Raw genomic sequence first — 24,209 nt, 5'->3', positions numbered from 1 at the left:
CTTTTCAATAAAACTCTTTAGAATGGCCGCATCATCTGGACACCGCATCTGAAATACTCGATAATGATCGAGTTCTTGCCATAGGTTCTGCAGAGAATTAGCATACTCGATAACAGTCTTACCTCCTTGCTTGTCTTACCTCCTTGCTTTGTCCCACTGGTTTTCACCTTAATTTCATACACCTGGGCTGCATCACGAGCCTTTGAGTACGTCCGTCGAACGGAATCCCAGATCTCCTTTGCGGTTGGTAGAAACATACAAGTGTCGCTTATGGCTGGTTCCATGGAATTCCATAACCATGACATGATCATGGAATCAGCCTCATCCCACGCATCAAAATTAAGATCTCCTTTCTTGGGTCCTATCCCAAGTAAATGGCTGAGTTTTCCTTTCCCCTTCAGATATGTCTTGACAAATTGTGACCACTTGAGGTAGTTCTTCTCATTCAATCTATAGGTTGGCCAGATCACCTGTCATGTGTGTTGAGGCGACCTCCTCATATTGGTTCATGGTAGGATTTGTGGCTTTGGATGTGGCCATTTTGGAGAGTGAATGTTAAGAAGAGAACAAGGGGAATAGTGCAGCAAAGAAGACTGCAATTGAAATCCAGAAATCTATTTCTGGAGAATAATAGACAGCAACAAAGGCTGAAAAAGAACGCAGCAATGAAGACTGCAATTTAAATTCAGGAATCTAGCCTAAAGCTCTTATACCGTGTAAAATTTTAGATGGAGAGAAATTGTTATTCTCATTCATATCTTCCGGTGCTTTACAATGCTGTATTTATAGGCTAATACACAGATAAATCCTAACAAACAAAAATAAAGGAAAGAAATTTAAAAAAGGAGAAAAACTAAAATTTCACGATTTGTGGGTTAACAACTATAATCTCATGATGTGTGGGATTTGATCAGAATCAAATCAAAATAAAAACTTCCTAAAAATCCTATGTATTTACAGCAATATAATATCTATTTACAGCTCAACACCTACATCTAACAACTTGTTACTTTAACGTAAGTAACCCAGATAGATTCTATCCAGGACGTACTCGGATTTCATCATCTCCCCAAACAACTTCCCGGCCTCATCCAGCTTTCTACCTTTTCTCCCGCGGAGAGAGACGATCAAGAACTTGTACGCACTTCCTCTCTCGCGCTCGCCTTCATCTCCTTGAAGATACTTAAGAGCAATCGATCTCCATCAGGCTTGTGCTGCCATACTGGCATGATCAAGATCGTTCAGGTACGCGGTGTCATCAAGCAACCCTTCCTTAGCACCCGTTGGCAATCTTCATGGCTATGTTCTTGTACGTCTCCAAGCTACGACCATAACCATCTCAGCTCCCAAGCCGTCAAAGAAGCGCAACTCTGTGCAGATGCAAAACTTGCAGCTGTGAACAATATTGAGCGAATTCACTAGCGAAGTTCACATTGCACTTCTCCGAAGCTTCTCCCGTCCAGAATCTCAATCTTCATACCGTTAACAGAAGCACAGAAACTTCTTCAACATTTGGTTCGCTGTAAACTGGCGAAGATGACTTCAAGAGATCAGAATCCACCACCTCTTAGTCCGACAGGTGAATATGAAGAAAAGTAGGAGCATGGCTGAACGGTTACTAAGATTGATGGTACCTTCTTTACCGTGCAGTGTACCGTGCAGTGCCGAGCTGTCGATCTTACAGTTTGATTGTTCCTTAATTTTGGCATCGTTCTGTTCTACAATGGACCAAGGATCAGATCATCCTGTGTACAAAACGTTGGAGCCGGCGTAGGGATTAGCGCATTGGTCAAGACAAACTCACCACAACCAACGAGCCCAAATCACAGGAGAAACCAGAACCGCCACCGGAACAAGTCCCAGAACCAGAATTAAGAAAACCCTCAAATCGCTCTTACCTCACCGTTAAAGGATGAGAGATACAGAGACTTGCCAACAACAACAAAGAATGACCACTCCCGAAACAGGACAGAGACGACGGTGTCTGGAGTGAAACCGGGAGCCCTCCTTCCTATATTTTAGCTTCCCTGGTTCAGACCTCTCTCTGCTCTGCTTTTTCTCCTTCGTAACTATGTTCGCAGATCAAGTTAAAAACCGAATTAATTTTTTGGTTAATGTCATGTTTCAATTATTTTGTTCTATTGTAATGTTCCTGATCTAATGTCATGATCAAACAAAATGACAGGGTACTCTGAGACTTTCCAAAGTAGACTTGCCTTGCAATCTGTCTTGGAAGAAACCTTTCTTGTCATCAATATTCTACTAAATACTTGTCCATGAAAATGTGTTTAAGCGCATGGTTTCCAAGAGTACAGTGTTTGTTCGAAGTGACGCTGCATTCACTAAGATTCTCTAAGCTTGCTTAGATTAAACTTTAGGAGGAGGAGAACAAGGCTGGGGGAATCGGTCAAAAAAAGAAGGTAATGGAAATCATTCAGGCTAGGATATGGGAATCTCAACACCTTAACTCTTTCTCTCCATGTCCTCTATTGGGATCTTGGAACTCTACGTCCTAAAGTAACTTGAGTTCGTAATCCTTGACAACAGTGCAGGAACGTACTTCAAGAAGATCATTGTATTCACCTGTCTCGTTGAAGTACATTCCATGCAACTGTAGTAAAGGATTATGAACTTAAGTTACTTCAGGATGTTGAGTTCCAAGATCCCAACCAGAGGAGATGGGGAGGAAGGGTTAAGGTGTTGAGTTCTAAAATCCTAACTTGAATGTTTTCTATTACTTTTTTTTGACCGCTTCCCCAGCCTTCATGTTCCTCCTCCTTCTCCACCTACTCCTCATAGTCCTTATCATCATTGTTGCCGTTCCGCTCCCAAACTTTGCCTCCTCCTCCTAACTCCTCAGGGAGAGCGCACTCTTTCCTCTTGCACACGGAGTGCCCATAGGGAACAACACTAAGCACACCATGACTCCAATAGGAGAACACCTCCATAAAAGGAATTGGTGATTGAACACCACAATGGCAGGTTAGCTCTGACTCAACCTCATTAAGAGTAACACCACTTAATTCAGATGTTGGCACCTCATTCTTCTGATCGTCATATTAAGAACGCAAGCAGAACCTACAAAACAGAACAATAGAGACGAGTTACTCGATTGAAAAGTGCATTCGGCAATAAAAGGAATTGGGATTATCTCCAAGTCTGCAAAGCCTGTTGACTGTGTATGCTCATGAACTTATCTCATTTCTTTATCTATACCTTATAGGAACCTAATATATCTATACCTTATAGGAACCTAATAGAAGTATATTACCTGTACTACGATTGTTTCACAAAAACCTGACGTAAGAGCATAACCAGTATATTTAAACAGATTCGTCGGGTGAAACATATCGTCAGATGAAGCAATATACACAAATAAAGAACAAATAGAATCACTAGATGTACATACATCGGTCTGAGCATTGGCCTAGATCCGGTCCATATGCACCGGATGAACAGACAAACAGAAGTTACTTAGCAATGAGAACAAAAGATGTACATGCCACTTTCCTGAGCATTTTACCATATAAAGCAGAAATGTTTTAACTTGTTCCTACCACTGGAGCATGCAAAACAAGCAGAGCACGCAGGAGATGGGCGAAAATGCTTAATGACGATGTCAAGAAGGGAACGTATTCAACCTGGAAAGAATCAAAAGACACATTGTCTATTTATCTCTTATGTTCCCCGTCGGCATTCACAATATTAAAAAAAGAAGCTGCAAGCAAAAAAAAAATCACGGGATTGCCATGAAAATCTTGAATTATTATCACGCGCGAAGCCCGTAATTGCAAATTACATTATGAGATACCAAAATTCCAATTTTTTTTTTCTATAGTTTGTCAGTTGCTCTTGCATCTTACTAGGACCACCAGAGTAAAAATCATTTGCGAACTGGACTACTACATCATTAGATTGGTCTTCATTGATGGATCAATTAATAAGTAGAAGCAAAATTTGGAGTGAATTCCACTATAGCAGGAAAAAGGTAACCCTAATAAACTCCAGTCAAGCTCAAACTGTGACAACAACGCGTATGTTTAGGTCCCGTTGAACAGGTCAAAAAGCCACTGCATTTCGGTCACGTTGAAAGGTTCAGAAAGCTGCGGTCGAACAGCGTAGGTGCAGAGAGCGGTACCTGCACGAGGAGGAGAGAAACTTGGAGATAGTCCCCGTCGCCGTCGCCGTCGCCGTCGCCGTCGTGGTGCCGAGACGCTGACTAGGGTCAGGGTTCAGAAGAACTTCGATTTAGAGAGAGGAAGGAGACGTTCTCAGCAGGGCTGAAGAGGGGAGAGGAGACGACTTTGTTTGAAAGAGGGAGAAGCGTCGTTCTTGTCCCACGCGACGTCGTTTTGCTGAACGTTTTTTACTTAAAACTTTTGCCACGTAGGAGAGAGGAGTGACTAAAATAAGCCACATCAGCATTTTCTGCAAAATCAAATTGAATGGGACTTTATTGCACATTTTATATGTTTTAGAACTCGAATGGAACTTTCGTAACAAATTTTAAAACTTCAAATACACTTATTCCAAAATTAGAAGATTGAATTCATCCATAATTATCAAATTTAACCCCTAATGAAAAGTATTAATATCGCATAGTTTGACATTTGCATTCTAGCATTTAGGCTTTAGAAAATTTTCTATGAATAGCAGCACGTTCACATCAAATTTCATTTAAATTGGTCCGATGTGCAAAATAAGCGTGAACTTAGAAAAAAGTAGCCCTAATAAAGAAGATTAAAGACACAAGGCAAAGAATTTTAGCAATGTAAGATAGGAAACATGAATTTTGACCAAATGAGGAAGGACATTGCAAGGAAATGCAAACTGGAAATAAGAAGAGGAAAGGTGAGAAAATTGGATGAAAATTGTTTCAATCTTTTGATTATTTCACCTTTTCAGAGTAGATACTATGAAAAGTTGGATCCACCTGATCCGGAAATAGATGAGTTGGGCTGGAAGTTGGATCAACCCAGTTTGACTAGACGGGAAAGAAAATTAAAAAAAAAAAAAAAAAAAGAGAGAGAGAACAAAGGAGACTATGGAAAATAAGTTATTTTATTCAGTGTCCCCCGTTTAATTTACTTTGAAAATACGATTTTCAAGCATAATGAAGTTATAATAGGAATCTACTTGATTTTAGAAAGAGCTCTCATTATTAAAACTGAAATACAAAGACTTCTCCCAGCAAAAATGGAAGGCGATTTCTCTTTATATAATTAATTGCGATTTTCTGCTGTTTTATTTCTTGGGAGGCATCACTTTTTGTGATGGATGCACTTTTACATTGCGGCCTGTAGCTTTTTCAGGGACCTGGTATTACTGATCTTTCGAAGTCATGTCGCTGGTTACCACAGATAAGTTGCTTCCAACGTCAACCAATAAGATAAACCCTTTACCGTTTCTAACACCAACTTAATACGCGCAACACATCGGGTTTAACTATCTATTTAGAGAGAGAGAGTGTGTGTATTTCATTACTATAACGAGTGTCAGTAACCTCATGAGTCCTCAATCAGTCGATTGATTCCCAAGTCCGAACGAAAGAATGAGCAGGGACCTGCCGTCGAGCTCATCCTACATCATTGGCACGGTCAGCCTTGTTCTGTCAACACAAAAAAACTAAAAACCAAAAATTTGCTCTCTTGCTTATCTCAAAGTTGCTTTACAGGAGATCACCTCACACGATCCGCTAAGCTAGAACGGAAATGCTAAAACTTTAAAACCATTCGATTGCTGATACAGGGTCTCTGCACCACGTCATGAGCAAAGGCCGTGATGTACGAGACCCTCAGCAATAATGTGGAGACCCGAGTGCTGCAGGTCAGTTACTCGAACAAATGAACTCAAATCCAAGACGCAGCCTTTTTCGCCAACTCACAAACGTGTCGGACTCATGGCACAATCTCTTCACATCTTGCACGGTGAATGGAGTTTTCCGTCCCGTTTTTAGTGCACACCTAAAAAGAACGCTCTGCCAGGCTAGATCACAAGAAGATTCTGACTTGTTTTAAGCCTTACACATGCAAGGAGTCAGAGGATTCTCCCATATATCGTAGTTAGGAAATGTCTCCTCAGGCAATCCAGTCCTTGTCTGGTGGGTTACAACAACATCCTCAACAAATGTCGCCCAACCCATGTAGGGATCGCCAAAAGATTTAGACATGAGGCCCTTATCAGGTTTTATTGATTTAAGCCGGTGGCCCATGTACCTCCGTGCCCCAATTATCAATTTAGCAAAATTGCCTCCATGGGTCATCACAAAAACATCGGACTTCATGCATACCAGAAAATCAAGGGCTGCCAAACTTGTCACATGCTTTCTAAAACCATCAAGCTCCTCCTTCTTCGCCAGCTCCTCCTTTGTCACCTGTAATTTATTTTGATATAAGTGAGGGTTTCAAAGTACCAGACTTGATGCTTATACATGCTCATTATAGACTTTTGAAGCTTCTTGGTGTGCATCTCAGCATGGATAAGATATAAATATTACCAAGCAAAGAGCCCCAATGGCAATCTTAAACGAATCTTCCATGAAACGTCGGAGAGATCCAGATGTTGCCTTTTTCTATCAGAGATAAAAAGACAATTCCAAATCGAAAACACTATACTCTCATCTGATCGTCCTTGCAACTTTCATACATTTCAGTATGCATAAGATTGTACTTGCATTTTCTAGAAACAATGACATGCAAAAGGTTTTGCTTGATAGTCCAAATAAGTGACAAAAGGAAGCAACCATCGAAGAAACTGCATAAGAAATAAATATTCTTTGATTGTTAACCCCTTGCCACTCATAGCCTATGCTCAATTTGAAGCCACAATATCATCCACTACTACTTAAGTATTCTTGGGCATACTGCAAAAGGAGGCATTTCCAGCCCTCGGGCCTCTGTCTACCTTTATAATATATGTAATAACTTAATCTGGATGTGCCAAAAACCAAAATAGCAGTATTCAATAGCTAAATTGCAACTACACCAGAAGACAACAAAATAATAGAATGATAAACAGGGAATAATATTCATGCTGGAAAGAAGATTAACGTGACTCCTTGCAAGATTTAATAGAAACTAGAAAGTCAAAACGAAATACTATCTAATTTTCCTGGCTGCTCACCAGCTTAATTAGAGAATCTAAATGGTACAGTACGAACAAATAAAGGTCTCACCAGATTGGGGAACATGTTCCTCAGCGGTGCCAATCGATTCTGACCACCATACACCTGCCCAGAGGCAACATAAATTTGAGTTTCCTTGGGATAACCCATTGCTCGCAGAATCACAGCAACTTCCCTGGCTCAAGAGGACATCGGCCTTCCTTCCTCTTCTGCAGGGCCAGCTGCCATAGATGAGAACCATTCTGCAGGCAAAAGCAACCCAACAAAGTGATGGAGTGCACGTTTCTTTTAATTTCCATTTAACATAAAGAGCCAAAACTTTTTCCCCTAACTCACTTTATACCGCCGAGGCCATTCTTTTTTTCTGTATTCAGCCATTTTAGCTTTCTCCTCCCTTGTCCCCACAAAATCGCAAAAAGATAAACCAACCATCCCTTTCTCAAACCTAAGATGAAGCGCCCTGTTTCAAAAACAGTCAGGTCCAAGAGGTATTAGAACACAATTAAATGATTTAACAGCCATTGGGGATGCAGTTGCATACATGTAAGGACTCTGACTGCCAGTGCGGTTTCTCATCCTTGATGCCAGTGAATTCGACATTTCTTCAATTTCAGGTAGAAATTTCAGAGCATGGTAATTCACCCTGCACCTAAGTCTGTTGATTTCTTGGGGAACATTATCATACCTAATCAAGAAGGGATCAATGATAAGAAAGGACTTAACCTTTGCATAAGGACCTCAGGGTGAGAGAAATTCAATTTATATAAATATAAATGACTCACTTACCCAAGACGATCGACAAAAGGTTTAAGCGCCATTATCTTTTTCTCCTTGATGCGAGGTAGAACATTGTCAATGTAAAATTGTGCAGGTGCATATTTTGGAATATTCTTCACAGTCCGTCTACGAGACAAACAAATATTCAAGACATTAATGCCAGATGCAACTCAAAGTAAACCATCAACCATGTCATAATACTTGCAAATTGAACACAAGTTGAAAAACACAGCTTTTCATTGGTATTGCCAGAAACAGGCCACAGATATGCTCTATTTAACTCAATGATTCACAACTTTCCATAAGACGGCTTTTCATTGTTTTGGTTTATAAAGTAATGTGTTCTCCAAAGGATAAATCAATCAGTGTCCAACATGCTTGATATGGCCATCAATAATTTTCATCTCATTACCAATACATTCTATCTAGTACTATTCATTACATCAAAATATATGGTCTCAGAAACCATCAGCCAGAGGAAAACCAAAATGATATAGCACTTACTTCTTCCTCATAAACTGATATCCAAATTAAGGAAGGACATGCTGATGGACTACCACTCTATTCACATCATAAACTATGCTAATCAAGTACTTAACAACTGTAAGACTAAATAAAAAGAGTCAGCACATGCATTCATAGCAGTATAAAATACTACACAGCCACATTTTTATTGACTTGCTTAGCAAACTGGGGAAAAAAACCAAAGGCATAATTTTCAGAATCTATGATCAGTCAACTGCCAACTTTGCAACAAAAGCAACCTTTTTTACAATGAAATCTAGAAACAACCACAAAGTAGTCTCCCTATGTGCAATGTGTATGTCCTTGCGTCCATGTCCTGTAGACAAAAAGCAACCAACATGCACCTTCACATACAATTTTTATCACCTATATACGATATGCTTTCTTCACCAAGACAATATCAGCTAGGCATTTCGTTCTTTTGACCCCTAAAAGTCTACTTGATATTTAGCAAAGCCTATTTCTTGGCAATACTTCTTTGAATTAGTGAAAAGCAAGTTGTAATTGGCAGGAATGATTTGGAAGCAGCAAAACATAGTCTCATCAGACCTGATGCTTGTAAACAGCTCTGACTTATCAGTAAACCACTCAGGGATATCGCGCACAATCCGAACATCATCTTTCAGATAATCAATGAAATGATCCACATCAAAATATCCTCAAATTTCCTGCATGGATACAGGAAGATCAATTGAAAAGCATGCAAGAAGCTCCAAGATACCAATTAAAAGCAAATAAAAGTTCCTCCATAACTTCATCTTCTTTGTTGTCATTCAAATTTCTTCACAAGATGTCATCCTATCTAACAATATGCAATTGACTAATGATGTAACTGGTCAATGATGCATGACTAAGAAAATATACGGATAACTCTACATTGGGGAGTCAAACCATGTCCACTGATCAACTATCTGAAGCTTTATCTGGAAAAGATTTCCTAGTAGAGCCAAAGCCTGGAGGCAGGCCAATAACATACAGTAACTTAGATTAACTAGATGACTAGAGAAATGCTATTGTGTAGAAACAATTTCGAAAGTCGGTTGGAGACAATGCATAGAATAATTCAATGACTTCCCCTAAATGATGAGCTCCATGTCGTATCAGAAAAGCCTAAACCAAACCTTGTCATGCAGCAAAGTTGTTGCAGTTTAGTTTAATAAGAAGAACAGGAAAAGGTGAAAGAGGAGAAGATATGAGTGCATAGTCCAGACATCTTACGTTTGATCTTTCCAGATCTGATCCTGCTTTAATACTGGTAAAATAAGAGTAGCATTCAAAATTTTAGCAACAGCAACAGCATTGCATATCTGCATATAGAAATATGAGTAAATTCGCATTAAGTCAGATCTAGATCAAGAGATTAAATTAACATCCAGTATATCCTTGATGAGCAATGATAAACAGCACATCAAACAAATGTAATCTTTTTCCTAGTGAATATTTGTCTAAACAATGCGAATTCTCAATGCTGAATGCTATGCCAACAAGCACTGAATAGTAGGTCAAAACTCAATGGGAACTGTGGCAATCAAGAAGCCCAAAACGTCTATTCAACTTTTCCACAAAGTACAGGGGCACCATTTATAGATTCTTTCTGCATAGATTCTTATGCCTCGTGCTTTACAATAGGCATTTGTGACAAAAAGGATCCCCAATAGAAGAAGGAAACAACTAAGGAGGATTATGAGTGTCCTAGTAGTATTAACATGTAAAGCAAGAAATCCAAATTTATCTGGGTCGATATCAACATAATACTGCAAACATTTGAAAATCTATGAAAGAACGGTCCATCAAAGCATCTATTCAAAGCTTAAGGAAAAGCATAAGGAAAAGTATGAAGTATTTAAAGTGTCTTAATAACGACTTGGCCTTTCCTTCTACACAAAATAGATCAAACCCATGAGGGTGACAATATGCTGGCGTCACCTGAATCTATTTTCAGTTTTCCTTAACAGGAAAAGTAGAACAAGTGAGTGGTAACTACCAATCGGTCATCTTATTGTTCCATGTGCAAGTTCCACTCCTCTAAAATGATTCTACTTTGAAATTCAAAACAAGAGATAAAGTATATAAAGCTGAAATATCTTCTAAGCAGATCCTAAGCATACTGAACCTCAGAGACCACTAAATTTCACTTAGGAGGCGATTCCTTCAAATGAGAGCTTCACAACCGTCACCAACTTTGTGGAGCAAAAACTTGGTTTATGCACTCAACTAGCAAATATGCCAAAACCTAAAACCTTGTTCAGACCTAAATAATGCAAAGTACAATGAACATAAGGATTTACTACAATTGCATATCAGCAAAAACATTCACAAGCAAAGAGCCATGAATCTATTTTCCTGAGTGAAAAGTATTGCCTGAAACATACACTTGGTGCAGAGGCATGGATAATTATGGAAAATATGCCAACAAGCTGAGTTATCTCAGTCAGATTAAGAAATTGATGGAGAAAAAATATACCGCGATTCTTTGTTGATTTAAACCACCCTCGGCATGGATGAATATGTAGCCATTTGTTTCATTCTCAGAAGGAACATCTGCACAGAATATAAAAGGAAAGAATTCTGCATCACTTTATGATGCTAAAAGTGCTGGAATATTTTTAAATGGCACGATCATTCCATTCACACACAGAATTAAACTTAAAAGCTTTCAAGACAATTATCACTTTGTAAGTGTAGCTTCTGTCCACGGCAATTGTATGAAACATTCTTCATCACCTACCTACAAGGTGCATCTAATGACCTAATGACATCGCTATAACTGGATGTTCTTATACATCATAGCTGGCTCTTGGGAAGGAACTTCCCCATAAGTCAGTTAGAGATCTCAAAACTGTGAAGGAGAGAAATAACATCCCGCACAAACATGACAAAAGCAAAACAGATGAGTTTTCAGATGCAAAAAGGCAATCAAGCTGATCTTTCCAGATCAGGAACCATCTAAACGGCCACAGAGGGAGTATTGTTTTTCCAGATATCCCTAATTAATAGACATCCATGCTTACTAACATTTGTTTGAGAATAGCTAAACCAGTTTCTTTAATTCTTTTTAAACTACAACTTTTGTCAATTTTTCTTTGGTTATAGACATGAAAAGACAAATGAGTAATAATGACATAAATTCATATACAAAGAGTGATGAAGCATCGATAAAAGCCTAGGCTTAGTAGGCTACATACCCGATATTCCATCATCGCTTGGCAGCTCAGCACAGGGCTTCCACGATGTGGTTGCAGAGGATGGATTTTCCCAAAGCGAAGGAGACTCCTTGACCTAACACGAGAAAGCAGATTATTTAGCAACAGCCATTGTCACAGCACATAGAGCCAGCGGAAGTGGAGAAAGCTCAAACAAGATCCTCCAACAACTTACATGAGGGCAACGAAGAACAATGCCATCTTTCCGGCACAGGTATGGGGCATTCTGCGAGGTGTTAAAGGAGGAAATTAGTACAGTGTTGGTATAAGAATCATCTACGACTGCAGCTGACAACTACATGCGGCCTTCAATTCTGGAAGTACGCATTGACTTAGACAGATGTTATAAACAAACTACCATGAAGAACCACAGTGTGATCTCATACACCTGAGGCCTCGAGAAATCTTTCGGTTAGGACTTACATTGCCAATCTACAGAAGTGCACATGAACAAGGTATTTCAACTAAAAAAGACTTATTGCAAAAATGAAGCCCGGACGCCAAAGCCACCCAAAACCTAGGCGCAGAGTCACAGCTCTTCCGTATTCTTCGCAATGTAAAGACACAAGAGCAACATTCAGCAGCATTATCCAGTTCTTCAGAAAGATCGGTTCATTTCACGACCTCCGATCGCGATCGGCCACCAAATCCAGCGTTTGCTTACATGAGCACTAGCGACTCAGCAGTTTAAGAGGTAGCGAAGGCGATGAAATCCACTCACCAGGCGATGCACGATGGAGAAGATCGAGATCAGCCCGACGAGGGCGACGAGGAGGAGCAGGAAGATCGAGATCCTGGAGCCGTGCGGGGGAACCCTAGGGTCGTCGGAGAAGTGCGGCGGGCAGAGGGAGTGGGGGAGGTGCGACAAGAGCGGGCGGTCGCGGTCGCGGTCGCGGTCCCGGGAGGAATGGCGGCCGCCGCCGCCGCCGTCGTCGTCGTCGTCGACGAGGGGGCGGAGTCGGGGACGAGCGGGGAGGAGTCGCCGCCGTCGCGCTTCATCGGGGAGGAGACGGCACGGCTGCCGAGGGAGCTCGAGTGCCGGAGCTCCGCCATGTGGCGCTTCGGGCTGAAGGACATCTTCGGCGGTTGGCGTGCGGCTGATCGGCGATGTGATCGGGGGCGGTTTTGTCGGGAGTTGGAGGAGCGAGGCTTGTGCAGAGTCCACGTGACGAGTGAGAGAGAGAGACTAAAAGCGCAATTTAGCGGGTCCAGCTCTTGTCGATTTGCGCCCCGAAAGGCGAAATTGTAAGCGGGACGAAAGAAGGAAAAAAAAAGGTCTTGTGAAAAATAATTTTTGATTTGCACTTTTGGGCCTGTTTGTCAATGTTCTTTGTTTCCATTTATGAATAAAATTTCTATCTTTTTTTGTTTAGGGAAATAAAAAAGCTAAACACGTTTGTTTGCGTTTTTGTTCAAATCTATTTTTTCTAGAACAGCATTTGAAATAAACGAGAAACAAAAAACTTGTTTTTCTTCTCTTTTTTTCTTTTTCTTTTTCTTTGGCCGCTCACACGCCGCCATGGGCGGCAATCGGTCATCAAAGTCCCCGACGAGGCTAAACGTCGTTGGCCTGGCGAGGCTCGGCCTTGCCTTAGGCTGGCAAGCTCGGGCTTGCCGGATCCAGCGAGCTTGAGCTCGCCATTTAGCCCCGGCAAGGCTCGCCACTGAGAAGAAAAAAAAAAAAAAAAAAGAGAAAATAAAGAAAAAATAAAATAAAAATATTTAAAAATAAAAAAGAACACTAATTTATCAAATGTGTTTTTCATTTTTATTCCCAAAACAAATTTAACAAACGCGTTTTTATTCAAAAATTATTCTCGGAACATAAACATTTTTTTTATATTTCTGTTCCCTAGAACAATTTTTAAATAGAAATGTTATCAAACACGCCCTTATTGATCATGGTTAAGTAGAAATGTCAAATGATAGGGTTGAGTCGGGTCCGAAAAGCGGTCCCTCATTTTCATGTAATATAATTTCGACAACCTAGACCCAATTTGACCCCCGGCTTACTTATATTAGTAAAACTCTTTCATACTTAACTCTAACTAAGAAAATAAATACCAACTCATTTAACCAATAAGCTCTTTCATGTTATGTGTTACTTGGATAAAATTTCATATCTAATTAAAAAAAGTAAAATAACAAAATATGAATATGTAAGTGAATAAAACGAAAAATGTAAAAACAAAAAAAAATCAAAGAAACTAGAGGTGATTATAGTCTTTTATTATATTACATTTTAATTAAAAAATTATTTTTAATTATTTTATTATCCCCTTTAGTTTATCTTCTTAATTGCTCGACCACCACCATAGTGACGGTAGACGATTGGCTACAAGCGAAGCCGCCTCAAGCGAGGCTCCACTTGGCCGAAGGTTGACGATGGTTCAACCTCACTAAATTAGTAAAGCTCATGAAGGGAGAGGAAAAACAAAGGGAGAATTAGATAAAAAAAAAAAAAAAGAAGAAGAAAATATATTAAAAAATGACATGTTTGTAATTAACTTAAAATTTATCAGGTAACCATTTAGCCTAAGACCTATTTACTACGTGGGTTGAAAGCGAGTCTATCTCAAACCTACTTAGACCGATTTGTTTTAGCATTTTACAATCTATTTTTGACATATATTTCCCCCTTTGAGGTGACCCATTTATAACCCAATACAATAAATATGAGATAGAATATGGGCCTTTGACCCATTTTGACAGTTCCATGCTTAACATAAGAAAAAAATACTTTGACGAAAATATATTTCCTTTATTTAGATGTTTAACAAATACCCCAAAACGCCAGATACATAAATTATTACAATAAAAAAAAAGAGAGTTTGAGGATAATGAAATTACAGCCTGCATGCGCGTTGGTGTCTGCTGAGTTAACTTTCGATCTAAAATACAAAAAGAGAAATGAGAAATCACATGTGGAAGGGGCAGGGGGTCTGGTCAATGCATGGCCCTAGCAGTTGACGAGGGATCGTCATCCCCCATTTTTTTTTTTTGGTCGAAACTACCAATATATTAGATTAAATAGGAACACAAGCAGATGCTAAAGCATCACTATATACAATATCCTGCAAAATGAAGGGAGGGAATATATTCCAGTTGCAGGCCGGGCCTTGATCGTCATCCCCCGTTAAGCTTTGGCAAACACACGTCAAAGTTTTTCTTGTAATGGGAATACTTACATCCACCGCAAAAATGCAATTTTAAGAAATTCGCTAAGAAGAATGAAAAATGCGAGCGAAAACATTTAAAATCTTAATATCAATTTCGATATCTAACTATGTACTACATTTTCAGTATGCTGTAAAATTGATTACACACAACAATTACTTGATAGACAGATATAATTTAAAATAACTAAATCCATATGCATAGTAAATTTAACTCAGCTCCACATCATAGCATTTTTTTTTAAAATATTTTCATATATAAATTTGAACATGTCAGAGTATGAAAGGAAAATATTTCGCAAAAATAAAAACCCATGCAAAGCATGGATAATAACGAGTTAGCTCAATTTTCTTTCGTTGACATTTGGAACTCGATTTTGACGAAAGTTTGAACATTGAGCACTCAATTAATCAATAAACACGGGGGCCTTGGTGCCAAACTTATCATTATAAAGATCTAGTGCTATGTAATACCTTGCCTCAAGTCAAGCTTGAACTTCGAGTCTTTATGATGAGAGATGAAATTCCATCAATTAACCCATCGCAATTTTTTTTTTTCTATTTGTTGGAAATTTGTCGTCGCAGTGTCAATTGAAAAAGATCTACATAAATTGATTTAGCTCGATTGAGAGAGCCATTACTTAATGCTCTTCCTACGTTGCCTCCCATGAAAAGCATCGGCTTTAACCTCGACTAGAGTTGCGTTTGCGAGTCGGGATAAAATTCGGGATAGGAAATAATTTATCCTATCCTATGTTTGTCTCACTCGGGATAGGATAAAGTCGGATATAAGGGGATATAGACGAGGATAAAATTATTCCATGGGAGAGGTGGGATAAAGGTGGATAGGATTTCTAATATCCATAATAAGAAAGTTATTTTTCTTGAATAAAAAACTTATTAAATTAACAAAATTGAAATTATATTTCAATATAAATAATATTTGAATTATAATTTAAGAAAAAAAAAAAATAAAAAAAAATTATTTTTAATTAATCTTATTTTAATTTCTATATTCAATTTTAATTCTATTTTATAATAAACATTCAATCTATAAATTAAATATTTATATTTATTATATATTTTAGGTATTTTTGTATTTTAAATATGTTAGTACAGTTTACTATTTGATAATTTTTTTATTAAAAAATGATGAAAGGGAAAAAAGAAATAATAATGAAAATAATATAAAAAGAGGAAAAATATAATAAATAATAAATAATAAATAAATTAAGGAATAGTGTTACGAGATATTTTCACCGTCTTCATTTATGAAGATTTAGGTTCATTTATAATGATATGTCATTTATATATTAAAAAAAATATATACATGATGTGAACATATCCGACTTTAATACTATGATTCACCAAACACTGGACGGGATATAAAAAAATCTCATGATTTATATCCTATCCTATCCAATCCTATCCCGATTATAAATCCGGACGACCAAACGTAGCCTAAATTCAAAATAAAGAAATAACATTGATATACTAAGTGATACATCATATAATAAGTGAATGTTTATAAAATAATTGCATTCAAAAAATAAGAATCTTCACATCAATTATGAACACTAAATTTAGGCGAAATCATGAATGAAAAAAAAGGGGAAAAGATCTTTACATTAAAAATTTGAATTCATAGTACAGCGTTTGATTATAATTACCATTTAAATTGTATTAGCAATCAAATACTATTGAGACTTTATTTATTTAAAAAAATAGATGACTTGGAATTTTTTAATCAATTTTTGTGTATCATTTACAAAAGTGAAATGATGAAAAATATTTTTCATTATCCACGAAAATATTTAAATATAATTATTATCAATAATGAAAATATATTTCATTAATTAATTATTTCAAATATAGGTCAGTTCTTAAAAAATATTTGTTTTAATAGATCCTAAGGGCTGTCAAATCGGTACCGATGATTGTACTGGACGACACGCCACTAAACCGGTTGTGCTAGCCAGAACCAGAAAAGGGAAACCGATTTCGAACCGCGAATCCGGCCGCTTCCAGATCGAACCGTTCGGACCGTCCGGTCCGGCTTTACAGGGCGGTGCTGTCGGGACAAAACGACCGGTTCGGACTTCCAGAAGACACCCCAAACCCCCTCCCCCGCAACGGCGAACGGCGACGAGGGTTTAAGCGCTTCGAAAATGGCCGCCCGCTGAAAAGAACTCCCTTCCGCCGTCGCCGCCGCCGCCGTCGCCGTCGACGTCGATTCTCCGCCCTGCGCCGCGCGCGCGCGATGGACGGCGTGCGGGTGCGGCTGTGGTTCGACGACCGCCGCGTCCTGAGCAAGCCGCAGAGGAAGGAAGGGCTGAATCGGAGCTGGGTCCCTGCTGCAGCCGCACCACAGCACAATCGCGGACCTCGCCGCCCATGTCGTTAACGCATTCGACCTCTGGGACTCCTGCCCTAACGGCCTCGTCCTGTCGGTGCGGTTCTTGTTTTTTTTCTGATCTCCGCCGCATGCATTCTGTCGTACAGTGATTCTTGATCGACTGTGTTTGCTTAATTGCGTTTTGTGCTTGTCGACGAGGTTCAAGATTCGAGTTTTTGTTCGTCTTTTCGCTGCGAGATTGCGAGTAATGAAGAAAAAGAGTCCCTTTTTTCCCTTTGTTAATGCCAATTGAAGGAATGTGATTGGGTGTTTAGGAGGAAGATTTGAGTTCCTCATTGCACTGGTTGTGATGATCATTGCTCACTGACTATTGCCATTGTGCGGCATTACTGTATTTCCTAAAATTTCCTGACATGTCGTCTGATTCGTTTTAGATGGATGGTTATGTTCTACCGCCCTTCGAGTCAACTTCTATACTCCAGGACAAGGACATTGTTGGGTTAGTAAATGATACGCCTCCGCTTGATACCAAATTTTCTCAATCATTCTGAGGAAGAGCTGGTTAACTCCGTGTTTCTTTGCTGCAGAGTGAAAAAGAAACAGGGTACTTCAAGAGACACCATTAAGCCGCGTGACGTGGAGGATGCCTTGGAAGAGATAGAGTTTGTAGAGAAGCAGCCTGTGCAGACAGGTTTAAAGCTGCTTGCGAATGAAGAGTTTGAGAAGGAGGCTGGGGGTTATGAAAGTGAATCTGAAGAAGATGAACATGGACAGTCACATGGTAGTTTGAATGAGGAAGATATGTCCAATAATAATGTGGTCTCCAAGAAGAGGAAGGCGTCAAAAGCTCGGGGCTCAAAGTATGTTTTAAATCCCATGTACTGGAATCCTTTTGAAAAATGTGTACTTTATGTCATATAATTTTTTTCTGCATCCAGTAAAGGTACAGACTTTTAATACCAAGTAATGAGTATTTTGTGGTGCATTTGTGCAATGAAGGGTAGGATTTACTAAGAAGTATCCATCATTGTAGTAAGTGGCTATTGAATTAACGCAGGTTGAATGGTATCATTATCTTGTTGCAATACACTTCCCTAGGAAAAAAAAAACGAGAGAGAGAAAACTTGCGTCCCCCCTTAATCAGAAGCCATTACTTACATGGAATGGAAAAGCTCTGAAGGTTGAATTTTTCCCTCTTAAATTTTGGTTGAGGTGCCTGTTAACTTGGCAGTCAGGATTAGATGGTTGCATTCTAACCTACCTTCCAAGTTACAAAGCCCTTCAAAGCTTTATGTGTATAATTGCACATGTCTGATCATCTGCAAGTACTGCTATAAAATAAGCCTCATGCTTTTGGGATGCTGTTTTATTGTATGATCATGGGCTGACATTCACTAGAATCTGGCACAAGGTTGGGAAAATTGTACAGCCTATTCAATGTCTGAAAACTTTAATTAGTTCTTCCTTTTTCAGTAGGCATCTTGTGAATGCATAGCTTTCTTCCTTTCTGCTGCAAGCGCTGATAAAAGAAAATATCAGTGGCTAGTGTTAAGGTGAAAATCTCCACCAACCGCATAGCTAGTGACCGCATTTGTTACAGCATGATTAGAGAATACCTGCAAGGATAAATACACCTGCAATTATTCATCATTTTATCTTTTTTTTTGAGTATTTGTCATTCTTAATATTCTATTTCATGTGGATTTTAGTATATCTAGTGACATGTGGAACTTGAGTTCTTCATCCTCCTCGCTTCTGTGGGATTCCTGTTCATATAGTGCATTTGGGATCGTAGGATCACTTGTTGGGTATTCAACTGTTGTTTTGTTGCATTTTACAGAAGGAAGAAAAGTAAATTGTCCGGTGTGGAGTGCCCAAAAGTCCCTGGTAGTGTCATAGATGATACTCCTGTCGAGAAGGAAATACTGCAAAATGATGGAGCCACCATTGATGACAGCAAGTCCTCCTCTGGACAGGCTACACCAGACAAGTCGATAACCCATGAAGATGAAGTAACAATTACTCCATCTGCTAAAAGGTGAGTATTGTTAGCTGACCTTTATCTTTTATGCATGCTTGCAGAGGTAGCATGCGGAGCTGTTTCCATTAAAAGGAGGCTGTTGCTTATTTAGAAGTTATCTCAAGCTCATCTTCTTGCTGATGAAATGCACTGTGTTCTCTTTCCCTGTGTTGCAGTCAGCAACAGGAAAATGATGGAGGAAGTGAAGGCGCAACTGATACACCTTCTAAACCAAAAGGTAAGTGATTATTTCTTTGATTCAGCTTTTCTCAATTATATATTTAAACATATTGTGTCATTATATAGTCCACTATCTTAACTTATCTGCATCAGTAACTCAACTATTGGATGCCATCACATCATGCTTTTGGTTGAAGTGATCTTTATGTTCCTTTCATAAGTTTCATGCTGTACTCATAGCTGAACCCTTGGTTACCTGCCTAATAAAGCACTTCAACTTGAGTGGAACATAGATATGGATGTATTGAATGCCAAAAGTTCTGTATAGCTGATGTTAGGACGAACTTTTATGGTGGGTGTGGTCCTATTATAGCCTGTTTACAGTAATTTGATGCAATTTCTGAGAGGAAGGCTATCGCAAGATGGTAGGCAATGAAGGCATCACAAATTCCGCGTGCTTTGTCTTGGATGATAAGTAGATGCTACATAGTTGGTTCTCATCCTCCGAGACTACGAGTGTAATAGGAGCATCTGTCGTATGATGGTAGGATATTGAAATTTGACCATTGCCTTGAGAGTTGAGATTATCAATCGATCATCTGTATTTGTTGATATGATGCATGAGAGCTGTGGTAAGCAGCTACATCCTTGATGTCAAGATTTTAAAGATTTTATCCTGTCAAAACTTTCATTGGTTGCAAATATGATTTTGCTCATATTCCCAATAAGTCATTATGTTGCGATGGTTTTGCCTTTTGCAAGTTACCAAGTCGAAGTGCTCGCCGTAAAAAAGCGAAGCGAAGGTGGCTTAGGGAAATGCGCCAAATTGGACAGAAAGAGGTAATGTGATGTTGCAAGGCTTTGTAATTTGTTTTGGTTGTGTTCAATCGTCGGAACTGATTAAACCTTCATGCCCCATAGCTTGCTTATGCTCTAAACTGTGAAGCTTAGACTAGGGGCCTTGTGCCAATGTCCCTCTGTAATTGCTTTTGGTGTCTAAATCCCTTCCGCTCCTTTCCCCTGGCCATTTCTTTTGAAGATTGCATTCATTTTGCAGGTGGAAAAAAATGAATATCGGCAGCTGCCTAATAAAAAGCAATCACTTGGAAAAAAATATCGGCAGCTGCCTGATAAAAAGGAGAGTGAGTTCTCTAAAGAACATGAACAGCAGCATCAAAGTCAAACCTTCACCCAAGAACACCAGCCACTAAATCATGTTTATGAAAATAATACAAATGAGGACATAGTTCCTGTGGTAATTAGGCCTGGGCATATTCGCTTTGAGCCTCTGGAAGAAGGTATAGGTCAACAGCCATAACCATATACTTGTTTATTTGTTGAGGAATATGTTCGATTTCCATGCTGATTTATAAACCTCTGCAGATGTAGATCAGGATGTTCAGAAAAGTCAAGTTTCACTGGTAAGCATCTGCTTATCGTTCTTGCGTTACATTAATTTTTGTTCAGTTTTAGCAGTCTTTTGTTGATAAACGGTAGTATATGAATTGTTTTTGGAGGGAGGCAAATGTGTTAGATATGTTTTTTATTTGAAGCGCAATGCTGTCTGCTTACATTTTTTGGAGCAGTTAGACAAGGCTGTTTGCAATTCATATCTTCATGTGCAAAGACATTGGTCATACCTATTGTTGTCAAAAGCTTCGCTATTTACCATTTTTGTTTTATTAATAAGCTCTATGGTTCAAACTTTCTCAACAATGATGGATAGCCCATTTACTTGTGTTGTTTCATCCTTTCCTTTCTCATTTGGGGCAACCAATGGTTTTATGATTTACCAATATATAATGCAAGTATTCATTATGTTACTCATTGCCTAAAAATTCTATGGAGTGTGATACACAAATTCTTGTGAATGTCTGATTATATTTACCGAACAAGAGATGTACAAACACATGCTTGATTCTTTGTCCTATGGAATGTTTCTTGAATCTAGTTTTGGGATTGTCTTGATAATTGAGCTTTAGGATATGCACATATTTTGATTGCTGGCTGCATTGAGCTTGATCTACAGCTTTTGATGTTCATTTACACCTGTGTATTTTTTTGGCTTTTACTTTACATCCCTCGCCTTTTTCCTGCACTCATCAATGCAAGTATTATTGTTTCATGATAGTTGCAGACTTTTTGAATGGAATGGGATCACAAGCAAGAAGAAAGGACAAAAATGGGGCAAAGAGAAAGCAGGATCCTGGCAGTGGACCAATAATAAAAATCTCAACCAAGAATCTTCCCTAGTGACAAATGTTGTAGCAGAGTCGCCTTTAACTGATCTTGGGGACTTTGATAAACTGCCACCTTATGGGTTGTCGCCTCAGGTTTATATATTTGTTCAATTTTTGCTTTGTATGAATGCCAAGATCACGCAGTATGTGTGAAAGATGTGTGGTGGTTTTAATAGCTATTAGATATTCTGGAAGTGTCGGACCCCAAAAAAAGATTAAAAAAAGAAGAAGATATTGTGCAAGTGTTAATATATCTTTCCAAGCTTCAGTTTACTAGTTGAGATTTTCTTGTGTTCCCTACTGTCTCAACGTCACTGTGGAAGTTCCTGCTGTTTCATCATGATGTTGTTAGGAAAAGTTATATGTCATTCTATATTGCAGGAAGGTGATATCGTGGCATATCGTGTAATTGAGCTATCATCCTCCTGGTGCCCTGAACTTACTTCATTCAGGGTAAAACTTCTGATTTCTCTATTGAAGTTTATTTTAACATGAAACGTGGGGTCTTGAACACGGGTTGAGTCCATACATATTTCTTCTGTCTCATTGGTTCTGCAGGTTGGGAAAATATCATCATACCATCAGCGATCTAATAAAATCTTGTTAGTCCCTGTGGGAGAATATGCACTTGACTTGGAGAATATAGACAAGTCCCTGTATAAAGAGGATGGCTCCCTGGAGGTACTGAAAGTGGCAGCTCCCTATATATCATGTATAAAGTTACCAAACTGGTGAAATTGCTTCCAAGTTGATGGACTAAATCATTTTTATAGCTTGTTTGGCTAAGCAATTATCTTTATAGCCTGTGATGAGTTTTGTTTGGCAAATTTTTAGTTGTCCAAACAATCTATTTCCATTATAGTTATAGAAAGACCAGTATTTTCAGCTTTGCAATATGAATCTCTTATGTTCAGTGTCTCACCATTGAATAATGTTTCTGATGATGCGTTGGAGCGTTCAACTGACATATTCCTCAACTTTTGTACTATTGTACTTAATACGGCATGATGAGAGAAGTCCTGTGCAGGTTGATTTTTCATCACTTATTGATGTCCGAATTGTCAAGTATGGAAAATCGAATTCCGTAGAACAAGGCACTGGTGCTGGAGGAGTGGAAGTCGCTGCAGGAGATCAAAATGCCAAATCAAATGGTTCAACTGACAATATTGGTGAAGCAACGCCTGGTCCCACAAAAGGTATATATTCTCTCCATTCTGTTGTTATAATTCCTTTAAAACTCACACATCTCCATATTCTTATGTGTTTATTATATTGGCTTTTTAGCAAATGGAAAGGTAGATGTGTGGGAAGAAATCAGCGAGGCTTTGAGTGCAAAGAAGGCACAGTTGTCTCAGCAAGATAATTGGACGATGAAACAGAGTTCAGGCAGAAGTTCCTGGTCATTCAGGGCCTTGAGAGGAAGTGCTTTAGGTCCAACAATGGCCCTTTTGAGAGCTCAAAATGGAGTGTGAACCATCAATTTCTCCCTTACCAGTTTCCGTCAATTTTCACGAATTATCGAAATCGCTGCATGTGACGTCAAGCTTTAGCGTGCCATTGCGAGTCAGTTTTGTGTGCAAGGGCTCGCTAATCTTTATCGGGGTAATGCTATTAGCAGTGTAAAAGATTGACTGGTGTCAGGAAAATCCTTTCAATCTGCTTCGGGGCGTGACCTTTTGTAATTTATGGTAGTTTTGGAATTCTGTATATAAGCACAATGCTGTAGTTTTGAACTGGCAAAATGTCTTCTTGACCTCTACATTGGGTCATGTTTGGTTTATACTCAGTAATGATCATTTCCAAGTGTCCTCTAGTTTGCTTTCTGCAGCACTTGTTTTAGGGGACAAATTGGATGCATGACTCCGTTGTGTGTGTGTTTTCCCCCAATCTTTCTCTCGTGTTTCAACGTGCGGGAACACGAAAACATGTCCTATCTCGTTCCATCTGCCATTCCCTTTTAACTTCATTCCCTCTCTTTATACCAACCCAAGTGTCATTAGAGATTAGAATGATGAGTGTCGTTTGATTGGAGTTTCGCTGAGTTGTCTTCACAATTAAATGTCGAATCGCGGCTTTTCTCATGTCTTATTTAAGGCCCTTCGCCATGATGTCATTCGGTTTGGTCATTTAAGCGGAGAAGAGTCTCTAAACCCTACGTTTCAGCCTCTTCTTCTTACTTAGAAATGGGAATGAGCTAGTTCGTCCTTCTCTCTTTTATCTTCGGGGACATCGGACTTGCCTGTTGTCCTGTGTCCTGAGCTTGGACCCTTTTGCCTCCCTCGCGTTCCTCTGAATTGATCGGACTTGGGCTGGTTCCATGGGACATGACTCAGACAATGCTAATTGATTGACACGAATTTGCAGTCGTTCGAGAAAAGGAAAGATCCAATAGTGTCCCTTGCTCAAACCTATCCTTCAAGTTAGCCATCTCGAAACTTGACATTATTACTAAAACTCAGTATGCGCTCGTGATATCGCTTTCAATATCATTTGTCATGGCCCAACGCTCGAGGTCACTACTGTGCGATGCTTTAGGCTCCACTCAACTCGCTTGCTTGAGTATCGAAACTCAACCTTGCTCGCTCACTCGGATTTTAAAGAGAATCTAG

General features: G+C 39.1%; 2 protein-coding genes and 1 long non-coding RNA gene across 4 annotated transcripts; 1 reads left to right on the top strand and 2 right to left on the bottom strand.

Moving 5' to 3' along the window:
- Positions 1-883: 883 nt before the first annotated feature.
- On the bottom strand, positions 884-4,272 carry LOC108954276. 2 transcript variants are annotated; one of them, XR_005545608.1, is made up of 4 exons: positions 4,139-4,272; positions 1,899-3,078; positions 1,635-1,745; positions 884-1,527 (listed from the first exon to the last, which is right to left on the bottom strand). It is a non-coding gene; the product is annotated as an uncharacterized LOC108954276 (long non-coding RNA). The 2 variants fall into 2 exon arrangements; XR_001980034.2 differs by having other exon boundaries at positions 1,635-3,078.
- Positions 4,273-5,475: 1,203 nt separating this feature from the next.
- On the bottom strand, positions 5,476-12,745 carry LOC120287794 (protein PECTIC ARABINOGALACTAN SYNTHESIS-RELATED-like). The gene is given in 14 exon segments (XM_039301173.1): positions 5,476-6,373; positions 7,175-7,296; positions 7,299-7,365; positions 7,460-7,583; positions 7,665-7,808; positions 7,910-8,026; positions 8,975-9,080; positions 9,083-9,093; positions 9,644-9,732; positions 10,890-10,966; positions 11,611-11,704; positions 11,804-11,854; positions 12,350-12,570; positions 12,573-12,745. Coding segments are annotated over 14 exon segments (1,716 nt in total). The 5' UTR covers positions 12,706-12,745; the 3' UTR covers positions 5,476-6,013.
- Positions 12,746-17,036: 4,291 nt separating this feature from the next.
- Positions 17,037-23,423, top strand: LOC120287179 (coilin-like). Its single transcript, XM_039299885.1, is given in 15 exon segments — positions 17,037-17,153; positions 17,155-17,254; positions 17,595-17,659; positions 17,748-18,020; positions 19,001-19,198; positions 19,357-19,414; positions 20,120-20,200; positions 20,418-20,658; positions 20,744-20,781; positions 21,492-21,500; positions 21,502-21,693; positions 21,982-22,053; positions 22,159-22,281; positions 22,628-22,796; positions 22,885-23,423. Coding segments are annotated over 15 exon segments (1,896 nt in total). The 5' UTR covers positions 17,037-17,064; the 3' UTR covers positions 23,073-23,423.
- Positions 23,424-24,209: the final 786 nt, after the last annotated feature.

This window comes from Eucalyptus grandis, chromosome 8 (assembly GCF_016545825.1).
Source record: "Eucalyptus grandis isolate ANBG69807.140 chromosome 8, ASM1654582v1, whole genome shotgun sequence".
Taxonomy (NCBI): Eukaryota; Viridiplantae; Streptophyta; class Magnoliopsida; order Myrtales; family Myrtaceae; genus Eucalyptus; species Eucalyptus grandis.
This window is presented reverse-complemented; position numbering and strand designations above follow the sequence as displayed.